The following is a 13,330-nucleotide window of genomic DNA, read 5'->3' on the forward strand; positions in this document are numbered from 1 at the left end:
CATTGCAAGTTGCCAACCCCAGAATTTCCTATTTTCAGAACAATATTAAAAGCAGTTCACTCCCTCCCCAGCAGGAAGAAGCATCTTAAATGTGGGAGATTGGGAGTAGGGATGAAAAAAGCTGTGTCTGTGATGCACATGATGCCAAAATTTAAAAAAGTAATAGGAAAAACATGTAAATCTAGCTCCGAAGCTTCAGAATGCTTACAGAGATTTTTAAGAAATCACACTTAAGATTCTGAATTGCTTCCCACTGTGTAGACATATGACGTCTGAGGTTTGGTTCTGTTAGTCAAATAACCTACACAAACTCAGCTGAAGATGTAAACAACTCTCAACCCTAGCAGATGACACTAGAGACAGACCTGGCACCAAGTGCGTTCTAACTTCCAAACAATTATACCATTACAAAGATAAAGCTTAATTCATATAAACCTTACTACTTTACACTGTGCTACAACAGAGATTAGTTTCACAAACTTGTACTTGATATATCAAGCATCTAATGACAAAAACAGCAACACATGTCTACTTATCTAATGGCTTATAATCAATCTGACAACTGTAAAACAAGGGAAACAATTAAACCTCAAGTTTTACTACAAGATTCCATAAACAGCAATGCCAAACATAAGCAAAATGGAAGATACACTGTACTGCTTCAAACTCATGTCCTCTACAGCTTTATGCTTTCGATGGGAGAGCAGATATAACAAGACATTTTTCTTGGTATTGAGTTTTAAATTGCATTACAACAAATGCATGCAATTAATAATTTCCCAACATAAAAACACTTTTCAAATGAAATAGTAAGTATGTGGGTTAAGTTTGTCTTACAACTGCAATCCATGTTAGTTTTTAAACTGATGCTTCTTCTGACACTTCTTTTATCTATTTGATAACATGGAAATGGTTTGCAACTAGATACCAGAATCTGAACACAGAATACAGAAAACCTACACAAAATGATCAGCATTCTAATTAATGTTCCAAAAGACTCAAACAGCCTTAAGTTTACACAGATTCAGAGCACTGTAATGTCTATTTTGTCCTTACTGAACTTAAATTTGTACTAACAACAATTATGACAGCACATCATTATGACCAATGATTTCCATACTAGCTCAGGTCACCTTTACTATTAACAAGGCTAGTACCCTACATAACATAACATCCATACTGAAGACAGCTGGGGTTTCTGATAAGTGCAAGTCTGCAGAACTCAACTATTGCCATGTTTAACACACCAAGTTCATTCTAGACAAAAATAATTTTTACAGTCTGATTTTTTTTTTTTTAGAAATTGAGAAATCGTGCCTTTTTTTTTTTTCAAGCAAAACATAGATTCTTATTCTTTGTAATAAGCCTAGAAAATGTAGTACGCCAACAATTTTTTGAAGATTTTAGAAATTAATTCTGACTCAAGGTAGATGGAAGGTAAAAACGAGTCTCTACCAACTGTATTAAAGATTCTGTTCTTTTGCAGTCTTAATGATTTTCTAAATAAAGCCTTTAAGCAGACACGCATATATTCAGAAAAAAAAATACCAAGTGTGATCAGTTCTATATTGTTTAAATAACAAGTGCGTTACAAAGTGACCAAAATACCCTCCTATAGATTAAGGAGAGCAAAAATCCAACTCCAGTAAAACACATACAAATGCAAAACATAAGGCAAACAAAAAAAGCATTACTTGGAAAGGTGTTATATTTAGAGTACTACAGGAAAAAAAGATAGAAATAGGAAGTTCATACATAATTCTAGACAAAAAAAAAAAAGTGAAAACATAATATAAAGAGCAAAAACAAAGTCTTCTCTCATCTCCAACTACTCAGTCAGAAAGTTCAAAATATCCTCAGGTCTCCCTCAGGTCAGAGGAAGGTACTGCACCTCCCTCTTAACAGAAATATCTGCACACAACGCAGACGTTCATTACGCAAGTAAGGAAAACAGGCTTTCCAGCAAATTATTTGCAAGTACGGCTGTCTTCATCATTTATAAAATACAGATTAAAAACAAAAATTCAGAGTTCTCTTACACACCTCTTGAAGTCCTGTACATAAAATCTCAGGCTGAAATTGCTCTTGCTTGCTCTAGTACCAGTTCAGAGGCCAAACCAGACCTGATCTGCACGCTACCCTGTAGTACTACACTACAACCCTACTGCCTCATCCTCAACAAGCCTTATTTTCACGTGCTTTGAAACTATCATAAAACTGACACAAAACATGCCTAATTTTTGACAAGTACATAAATCTAGGATCCTCATGTTATTTCCCTTTAAAGTTCAGTTTTTTCAACACTGCCAATGAAACAATAGTAAGTAATTAGCAAGTAGAATTAACAGTATTAAGTAATGCTAAAATCTACAGGAAGTTGCCTTCACATCCACTAGAAATACACTACAGCTAAAAATACATGTTATATATAGAGGTAGCCATCAGGAAAGGAGGTCAAACATCAAGGAGCAGCTCTTTTAAGTTTAAGGGCTAAAATTGGGTAGAGAGATAAGTATAGACCATGGTGTTATTCCCTCCCTATGTAACAATTCCCTCCATAAATCTTATGCTATGTTACTGTCAGATAAAGGAAACAAAGACATTTCTCTGTCCTTAACTCTTCTACTTATGTTATTCTGGAAAAAAAAAAAAAAAAAGAAAAAAAGAAAAAGAAAACCCACAACCACCACCACAAAAACCTCATAGTATTTCATAACTTTGATGTTTCACAAAGAGCAAAATTAGTATTATTTTTTTAGCTTGACATCTAATCAAAATGGAAAACTCATAGGTCATGAGCTACACAGGTAGATTAGCCAAGCAATTGGATTAGTAGCTTTAATGTCACATCAAGCATTATTACTTTTAAGCAATACTTTTTTGTTCTTTAATTCTGAATCCATTATTAAATGTATATATATATTAATAAAATAAGGCTTTTAGTAACAACATCACAAGGCTTTACACCACAAGAGATACCACCTTGCCTTTGAGTCAAAGAACATAATCCAAATGGAGCTCCCAAAGATGCATCTCTTAGAAAGACTTTGCTCTGATTTATACAAGGACTGACTTGCAGAAGGCTACTTGAAGCCTGAACTGAAGGGCTGAGGCTTTCCATGAGAAAACAGGCTCCTAACGACTTCAGAATTAGGTTTTAGTCGATACAGTGTCAAGCTCTGAAACATTTGAGGAATTCTTTTTTCCCCACAGTTTGAAAGGTTTAACAGTTACTTGCATTTTTCACAACACCAATTAACAGTTCTCCACAAAACTTTTTTTTTTTTCTTTATATCTCTACAGATGTTTTCATTTTCAGTTTCATTTTAAGTAATGGCTACTGACCCTAAAAAGTACAGCATTTAGTTATCCCAGTTAGCTCTTCCATTTTTTTCCTAGCACATTTGGCAAGAAATCTCCCCATACCTTAAATCAGGATGGAAGAAAAATCTACAACAGATAAGACAACACTCAAGTTTGGAAAAGATATCTATTATCAAAGTTGTATAAATAAATATATTACTGAATTTATTATTGTTTAAACAGAGCCATGAAAAGTATCTTTGGTGCACCTTCCTTCTTTAGTAAAAAGAAACTAACTAACAATAAAACACTTATAAATGTGCTTCAAGATATACGAGGTGCCAGTTATCCTGTCATATTTACAGCAAAATATCTGTTGACTACCAGGATCCTTCCGTCCAACAACTCATGCTGGCCCAGTCAAGTGGCTTAAATTCCTCCAACTCTTAGGGACTCAAAAGTCAGGTAAGGAACACTGGGGCTGGAAGTGAATACCACCACACACAAGGCTTCCTTGTCACATCTGAGTTTGGCAAACAGACATAATAGAATCAATAAGGTTGGAAGAGATCACCAAGATCACCTAGTCCAGTCATCAACCATCACCACCACAACCACTACACCATGTCACTCAGTGCCACATCTTCCCTTTTCTTGAACACCTCCAGAGATGGTGACTCCACTACCCTCCTGCACAGCCTGTTCCAGTGCATTACTACTCCTTCTGAGAAGAAACTTTACTTAATATGCAATCTGAACCTCCCCATAGTAATTTAGTTAAATCCATTGCCTCCTGTCACCTTGTTGCTAAATGGAAGAAGAGGCTGATCCCCACCTTGCTAAAACCTCCTTTCAGGGAGGTGCAGAGAGCCATATCTCCCAAGTCTCCTCCAGACTGAACAATCCCAGTTACCTCAGCTGCTCCCCATAAGACTTGCATTCCAGGCCCTCCACAGCTCCACTGCCCTTCTCTGGACACACTCCAGGGCCTTGATGTTCTCCTTCTGTAGTGAGGGGCCCAGAACTGAACGCCATACTCAAGGTGCAGATACACTTTAAATACTTTAAGGTACCAGTTTTTCTACCTATCACGTTTCTCATCTGTCTCATCAATTGCACATGAATAAGTTTTTCGTTTGTTTAATTTATTCTTGGCCATTTATTTTCTCTGAATATTTATTTTCTGTGGCCTTGCACAGCCAAGGCAACGGAAAGCTATGAGATCAGCATCACTTGTGCCCTGAGCTCGCCGAGGGCGGGTCACAACGCGGCGCAACACAACCTCCACGGAGCCGCACCTCGCTCTGCGTGGCCCGGCAGATACTCGTGCCCGCTAGCAGCCCCCAGCCCTACCGCACAGAGGCGGGGAAGAGAGAGACGCCTCGGCCCTCGGTGCAGGTCCACGCCTCGCTGGGCGGGGGTCCCCGCGGCCACCTCAGCCCACAAAGCGCGCCGTGGACCCGGCAGCCATCAGGGACCCCGGGCAGCGGAGCGGGCCCCGCCGGAGCCCCGTACTTACTGTTCATGGCGGCCGCCAGGCTCGCACCGTCCCTCCTCCAGACGCGCTCCCTCAGCCTGCGCAGCCCCAATCCGGACCGAGCACCGCACGCGCACCGCCCCGGAAAGCCGCCCTGTCGCCCCGGAAAGTAAATACGGCTCCGCGCCGGTAGCCTCCTCCCCCGCAGGGCCTCCTCAGCCCTCGCGGCCGCTGCGTTCCCGCCCTCCGCTGAGGTGGCGGCAGCCCTTGAGGACACGAAGTCGCAGCGCGCGCGGCAGCAAAAAGCGGGAGAGCTGAGGTCGAGCGTTACGGCGTGCTGTGATCCCAGAGAGGATCGTGTTTCAGAAACTGTGCAGCAATTGTGCAACCCCCACTATCAACGTATTGAAGTCATTTTCTTAAATTTTGTGATTCACTTCTCGGCACTGTCTCACTACTTACACAGTGCTGTGCGTTCACCACGTTGCAGCACGTCATAGTCTTTTTGTCAAGGGCTCCTAGGTACAATAATAATAAAAACTGTAGTAGTGCTGTAGGCCTATTTCAGAGTTGTTGGCTCTGTGTGCCCAGACCTATTCAGCTACAAATTTTGTATAGAACACGTTCTAAAAAATGGCTGGCAATTCAATGAAATTTATCCACCATCAGGAAACACACGGTGATCTCATGTATGATATTTCACAGAACCACAGCCTGCTTTAGCATGACCCAGAGATACTATCTGAACTGGGAGTAAAGACACACACCATTCTTAATTCAAGCATCACAGGTTTATTTGAAACTATGCTTTACAAGACTGGGGATACTATGTAGACTTCATGTCTGCCTCAAGTAATTTTCAGCATAAGATCTGATTTTTATCATGAAACATATGATTTCAAATTTATTTAAATATCTCACATAAGCAGATGGAATCTCAAGACGCTGGAAGAGCCATTCTACACAGAGACTTCCAGAAATTAAAAATTCCAATAAATGGTGTTTCTAAATAATATAGAAATACTTGACCTAAAACACACTGGACTTAGAAATAATGTAACAGTGACTGTTCAAGGCTGAGTATAACCGAAAGATGCACTAGCCTTCCCCACTGACTGCAAGTATTAATAGCTTTACTGGGACAATTGATGTATTATTATGCAGTAAAAATGTACCACTGTCATAGGCACCTAGCACCCAGAATATATCTGCAGTAATCAAAAGATTTTGCAGTAACTAGAACAACAACTCCTTCTTCTGTAGCTGCTAATAGAAATCGAGTTTCACAGCCAGACTGTTTTACCAAGCCAGTCACTACAAGTGCATTCTTCCACTAAATACGTTAATGCTTCACTTTGAAGTGAGTGTGTAATTCTATCTGTATGCACACTGCTTTCAGTATTAGCCGTGAGAATATCATGCCACTCCTTAGAGGAGTCTGTAATTATAAAAATGTTAATCTAGTACATATGTCACACTGTATCTGACATACAGTTTTTAAGGATCCAAGTTTCATTATGTTTCAACTATACTCCTAGCCTTAATGAAAGTTTTAAGATGAGATGCAGGGAAAGTTGTAAGATGTAATTATATACAATAATATTTTGTTACAGTAAGACCTAGAGTTACATGTTTCCTTGGCAGAATGTAGGCATACCAAGCACTGAACGTCCAGCTAGAGCATTTCCTGCCATGAACTCAAATTTGACTGCTGGTTTATTTTGACATCTGGAGAAGCCTAATACTTCCAGAAATCCCCATCAGTGCCAATTTCACATCATTACATGTGCTCAAATTGTAATACTTAGGTGGCAGGAATTAGTTGCCTGAAAAAAATTAAGGGGAATTTTGTCTTTCCCTTTGGACAAATACATAAATAAATTAAATAAAAGCACTTATTTTAAGCTTCAACATTAAAATAACAAAATGAAATCTCTGGATAGAATACTCAATTAAGTATTATTATGTCAATAATTATGTGTATGATGACTAAAATTCATCCCTCAGACCATTAGCCTAAGGTCTATGTAACCAAAAATTACTTCAACAAGGCTTTGTTTAGACTGCTTTGGGGTTCTTCTGCTAATGCTTCTGGAAGCTTTTTTGCCTGACTGTACTTCAGAAATTCTGTTGGCACAATTACATAGTACTTAACAAGAGAAAGAGAGTTTTCTGCAAAGGCTGTTGCATTCGCTTCACAAACAACATTAGCTAAGACTCACAGAGGAATTATTCTGGCTGTAGAGTTGCTCTTAGACTGGTCACTTTGTGCTGACACAGATCTTCTGGGTAGTATATGTAATTTTTTCCCCCACCCACTAAGGCAGCTAGCTGACTTAGTTTTCAGTCTTTGTCTCAGTCCTCTCTAGTTCTCTAAAGATAATTGCTGAAAAAGCCCAAAGATAAAAGTCCTTTGTAAGTGGCCTCAGTACAACAGTCCTGAAGATCTGTGAGATGAATTTACCTATAAAAAAAGCACATCAGTTTTTCTTCAAAAAAATTACTGAACTTCAAGGAACAGCAGTATTGCAGACAATTATCTTCTGAAAAAGCATTGAAATTATCTGAAACAGTTATTTTCAGAAATCCACATCTTGTTAATTGCATGCTTTAACTCTATGGCTGGAAGCAGATAAGCTATTCTAGAAATTGGGTACATACAGTTAATAAAAAAAATAATAAAGAGGTTATTAAACAATTTATTGTGTTCATTAACTTTTACATTCAGCAAAGAACAACGCTATCTTTATCCACAATATTTTTTAACTTTTTTCCAGCACAGTACAAAATCAAGAACACTGTAGATATTTCTTGTTTGGTACAGCACACTTTAATTAGGCCACTGCCTTGAAGAGTGATGATGGATCTAGTGTCTCTGAAGAAGATTTAAAACCAAAAAACTTAAGGGAGAAATATTCCTTAAAAAACAGTAATTAAAATAGCAATCATTACAGAAAAGACTATATAGGAAATAAAAGCAATGATAATAGAACTTTCCCTCTGGGAAGGAAGATGCTCTTTTCATTTGTCTGATATTCCACACGTGCCAAAATAGTTATGTAACTACTAAGGACAATATGTAAAGCAGTAATTGTGCAAGGAGGGTTGGAACACACTAATACTCGTTAGAACGCTGTCATGTTAAGGGTATGAGTCTGACAGGCAGCCGATTAGTGAAGCCTTCCTGTTGAGTCATGTGGTTCAAGAAAGGACCAGACTGAAGTGAAATTTTGGAGTATTAAGAAGGGGAGTGGGGGAAACATATGAAAATCCCGCATTGTGAACTAATTTTCTATTCCCACTTCCCAGGAGATAGCATGTAAGTTTCTATATGAAACACAAGTGTAATAAAACTCTTGTATATTGCAGGAGATCTAGCCTAGAAATGTTATGGAGCCCAATAGTAGGCATGGTAACTGGACCTCTTCATGTCATATAATCAGTGCAATAAGAAAAGGTATGAATAAGCACATTCTAAGCACCCTGCATTAGCACAGTATATGAATATTTTCAAAACTAAGATCAAGATTTTCATTGCCTCACAAAAACATTCTTTACTAACAAACTGGAAAAACTGTATCAGCTGCAGCTGAACTCTTTGATATTAGGGACTTGCCTTGTGTATCTGTATTAGATAAGCCCCACTTTCAATGCTAGCTATTTCTTAAAACTTATACATCAAGGTAAAAGCCTGAAAATTTCATGGTAATCAAAGTTGTAAATTTTCTCCATTATTTCATTTGCACTAGAACAACACAACTTATCAATAGTGGAGGAAAATCTTCTGAAGGACTGATATTTAAAAGTTACCATTGTTGTTCAGTCATCTCAGCCCCTGAGATTCTCAGATATGTCTCAGGGGAGCCAAAACATGCTGTTTCAATTTGTTGCTTCCAGAGAATCTAAACATATTATGCTAATTAACTTATTATGTTCATAATGTTTATTCTCCACATCCAACAAACTCATCAGCAAAAGCAAATTTATTTTGATGAAACAGAAGTCCTAATCATGATGTTGCTAACAAAGTAACAAAAGCATAAGATGAAAGCATAAGAATGGGTGAACACAGACCTGGACTGTATTTAACAAGATTTATTTCCAGCTGCTTCAGTACTTTAACTGATTGTTCTATTTTTTGTTGTTGTTGTTTTGTTTTTGTTGTTGTTGTTTTTCTTTCTAAAGTAAAAACAAAGGATTTTATACCCTTTGTGAGGCCTCCAGTTTGTGCTCCAACTATTCCAAAAGAACGGCTTTAACTTTAGATTAGAGGCTTTGAAAAGAGGAGTACAGATCAGAAGTACTCTTCACCAAACAACAATGAAATGCCTAAGATTTAATTTGCTGAATTCCATTGAGTTTACCCATTTGTGAGCTTAGAGTAATTCTATGACTGGACTGTGGAAGAGAATTTATGGTGCTACAGTGCCACAATAAGAAAGCCAAAGAAGAATTTTATTTATAGCTCTTCCAGTCTAACAGCTTAAAAGAAAGACTTCGTGTAAGACAAAACAAAGTACAGCCATCGTGTGGGTGTCCAACAGAGGCAGAGTAATAGGTCTGAAACTGCATTTGTTAAAAATAGCAGGGTTACAAAAAATTAATCATTGAAAATACATTTCCAGGTCAAGATATCTCAGTCTGGATTATACATGCTCTTGTGCAAACATAAAAGCTTATTTGTAGCTCATTTAACCCTTTCAAGAACACCAGCAAAACTTAGGACAGACTCAGATCTTGAAAAAGTCATAATGCCAAAACATAACGTGGCTATGTCTTCTCTAATTCCCAGCTACATCTCCAGGGACTACCTAGAAAGAGAATTTGGTAGAGTTTTGAAGTACTGGTTTCTAGCACCTAATCAAACTGAAGATAGTTCAGTATTTTTAATTCCATGACAGGCCTAGTGAATATATGAAAGTTATTTAGAGGAAAAAAAAAATCTTATGCAGTCTTCCCTCAAGGGGAGTGTATCGTTTGAATTCAGATACATCCTTAATCCACATCTTCCACAAAAACTTTGACGCATCTAACTCCACTTGCTTCTTTTAAATAATGCTCAATTTAATTTACAGAATACCTCTGGAGACTGTCTTTTCACATGTGCTTCACGTAAACAGCCATGTTTCTACAATGGCAGTTCCAAAGCCGAGCACTGCATCTTATGTTCTTCCTCTTTTAGTACTAGTAATTTAGCTTGCAAATTTTGTCTTTTCTTCTTCTTAGGTAAATAACTTGTTCCTTTGGCTTTATTTTTAAAGATTCAAGATTACTTCAAAGCAATTCTAAATAGCAGGCTGCACATTTAAGTGCATAACTAATATACATATTTAAATACCTTTTTAGTTTCAGGGCATGGCGTCACAGTGCGTCAGTTGCATTTCAGCTTGCAGCCACACCAGAAAGGGAGGTCTTGTTCCTTTCATACTCCTCCCATTCTCGGCCAAATGCTTTCCTTTCCCATTTTACAACAGTTCAGTAGTTGATCTGATCTTAAGGTAAACTGAATCAATTTAGCCAGCACCCTAAAACCACTCTTCTTCCCCCTTTGACTGCTGTTATGGCCTTACTGTTAGTGGTGAGCAGTTAACTGTTTGAAACTGTTAACCTATGTGAAGTCTTCTAGCAACAAAAATATTTTTATTTTCTCCTTCAGTCTACCTGCAGGGTATGAAGTGTTTGTAAGAACCTTGGATGAGCAGCATTTTGATAATGTAAGCCAATTGAGATGTGATGATGAATACATATATATATAGATGATTCTCACTGAGAAAAGTTTTTTTAGTATTTGTTAAATGAAGAGCTAGCACATTTACTCTAATCATTTTAATGCAGAGAGATTTAAACAAGCAAAGATTTTGTAATACTTTACATGCTTTAAAACCTAAAGAGAATAGCAATCACCATTTACATTCCGATATACATTTTGCCACTAGAATGTTCATGATTCCATTTTGGTTCTGTTTTGCTTATCAGCTGTTCCTAAGTGGAAAAACAAACTAGTAGCTCTGTTAAAAATGTAATGTTTGAGTTTACGTAATTCCTATGAGTGACACAGCCTGCAAAACAGGTTTGTACACTCTGAAGGACGTCTGATGTCTTCTGAAACTCTGTAGACAAATATTCTAGCAAGTACCCAGGGAACTAGTATCAGAGAAGGAAGGAATGAATGTTGGACATCACAAGTAATTCTTTTCCTTTGAAAACAGTGGTAATACATACATCAATGCCTCTGACTAAAATGTATTTGTGACACTCCTTTAAAAAAAAAATGCTAAGGGAAGAGTGAATAACACAACTGGGTACTTTGGGAGCTGTCATTAAGAAAATGTTCTTAACGAACTCCAAAGTGTTCATAAGAACTGCTGCTTACATGTTCTGTGTGCTAGTAATCTTAATTACTCTGAAAAAGTATTACCTGCCTCCAGTTAAGTTTTGCCTGACTTGCAGGATTTATCAAGGCTCAAAGAGAAAACACAAGCTTGCAGTGCAGCACTGTAGTCACTATAAAATTGACTTATTAAATGCTCGCAACAAGGGGAAAAGCAAACAATAAGAATCCACTGTGTCAGCAGAATTCACTTCGCTTAGTTCCCAGCAGAATTCACTTTGCTTGTTTTCCAACAGAATTCACTTGGTTCTCACTATTTTTTATCTCTTATTCAACAGAGGTAACAAATAAGCTCCTCTTTTTTTGCTATACATGTTGTTACCACTAGGGAAAAGGATTTTATTTCTATCTCAGCTTCAGTAAAATTACAAATGTACATCTTGTTCCTTTATCCATCTCTTTCTTTCCAAAAAAACCAAAGGAACTTAGTTCACTTTCGTCTCTTGTGAAATTTGCTAAAACCGAGCAATGCTTTCAAAAGTTAATAAAAGGCTTGCAGGCAGGAAAGAAATAAAATAAAATTGTAGAATGTATTTCTTACTTCTCTAACTTTCCTTTTAACCGCTTCTTCTAATCTCCTGAGAAAATCATACCATTCCTGCTTCTCATCCTGCCCTTCATAGAACTGTGTGTTGTTCTCTAAAAAGAAAGAAAAAAAAACAAACAGAAACTCAATTTCTGCACCTTGAAGTGAATTCTTCTTCTTCTTCTTCTTCTTTTAAAGCAATGAAGTAACTGGGTCTTTAAAAAATCCTTTACCAGACGCTGGTATGGATCTTCCCCAATTTGCTCTCTTTTGAAATGGCAGCTCAGAAACTTGCTTGTAGTTTTATTAAACTCTCACCTATGTTACTATTGTACTATGTACTATTTCGAATCTTTCTAATTACACTCCACAATGAATAACAGAAGCCCCAGCAATGTACGCCTGAAAACTACAAATGAGCTCTGCACCAGGGAGTAATCAGACTACCTTTCACAGGGTCTCCAGTCCTGGTGATGGTACGCTAGTAGTGCTTGAAGACTTCCATTGGGCAGAGGTGTAGTCTCTAATTGTGAATGATGTTATTTATTTATTTTAAAGAGTATTATCTGCAGCATCGATGGGGAATTTTTAGCTTTCCTAAGTGCAGTCCTGCACAGCAGCATCATTCCTGGATATGACATGTCAGCACAGCTGTGAATCAACACCTATGTTACCTGTGGGTTAGAATTTTTCATCTCATGGGCACACATGCTGCTGCTGTACAGCCAGAAATCACCTTGCTCTTCAGTCAGGATAAAGTTACACAAATGCCGCTCAGGAGAATTTGTGCCATTCTGCAACCAAAACTGCAGTGGATTTTGCACTGAATTGAAATTCTCACACTTTAGTTTTAAGCCTCAGTACTTTAAATGTCTGCAGCCTGCCCTTGTTGAACCTTTCCTTCATTTTCAAAGATACTTCCTTCTAGGGTGCCTTTTTTTTGTTGCTGGTTTGGTTTTCTTCTTGCTTTGTATAAAAGCAGTTCTTCTTATCAGACCTTATCAGTCACAAGTCTCATTACCTGGCACTTCCCAGCTAATCCAGCCTAACCGGAGCTTTCTTATGACAGATCACTGAATTAGTCTGCTATAGGAATGTCAGATTCACAACTTCTAGTGCATCCTGTCGCTGAAGTGTGCCTTCACCTGCCGCAGAAGCCAACTTTGTGGGGCCGGAGCTCAGACAGAAACAGAGCGCGGCCAGACCGACAGCTGCTCTGCACGCAGCCCCTGGGAGCGCCCATGACTCGCTGCTCTCCCCTACAACATAGCGCCCTGCGACTGCTGCCCGAGCCACTCCTAACCGCCCGCCACGCGGCGTAAGGGAAGCAGAGCAGCCTGCTACTTCCCAGAGCATCTCCGAACTGCCTTTCCCAGAGTTCCGCGGAGCAGCCACAAGCACCTCCTGAGAGAACGCTAGCGCCAGGGCTGCTGGGGCACATACAGACCTCCCGCCCTGCCGAGGCCTTGGCGCCAACTGCCCCTTTCGTCTCTCCAGAAACTGTAGGCGGAGACTGCACGAGCGAAAGGCGAGCGCAAAGACTGACGGGAAGTGTCGTTTCTGGGTGCACAGAAGACGCAGATGACTACATTTCCCATCTCTTCCGGGGAGGTCGTGCTGGCGCAATGCACGA

At 38.8% G+C, this 13,330-nt stretch overlaps 1 protein-coding gene across 1 annotated transcript in view; it reads right to left on the bottom strand.

Moving 5' to 3' along the window:
- Positions 1-13,053, bottom strand: part of SNX29 (sorting nexin 29) — a gene marked incomplete at both ends in the record, with an annotated part of 82,896 nt that extends 69,843 nt beyond the window's left edge. The window contains 3 exons of the mRNA XM_079542764.1: positions 4,823-5,117; positions 11,713-11,810; positions 12,843-13,053. Coding sequence (XP_079398890.1) covers positions 4,823-5,117; positions 11,713-11,810; positions 12,843-13,053 — 604 coding nt within the window. The remainder of the gene's footprint in view (positions 1-4,822; positions 5,118-11,712; positions 11,811-12,842) is intronic.
- Positions 13,054-13,330: the final 277 nt, after the last annotated feature.

Source organism: Tetrao urogallus (assembly GCF_951394365.1).
Source record: "Tetrao urogallus genome assembly, chromosome: 15".
NCBI lineage: Eukaryota > Metazoa > Chordata > Aves > Galliformes > Phasianidae > Tetrao > Tetrao urogallus.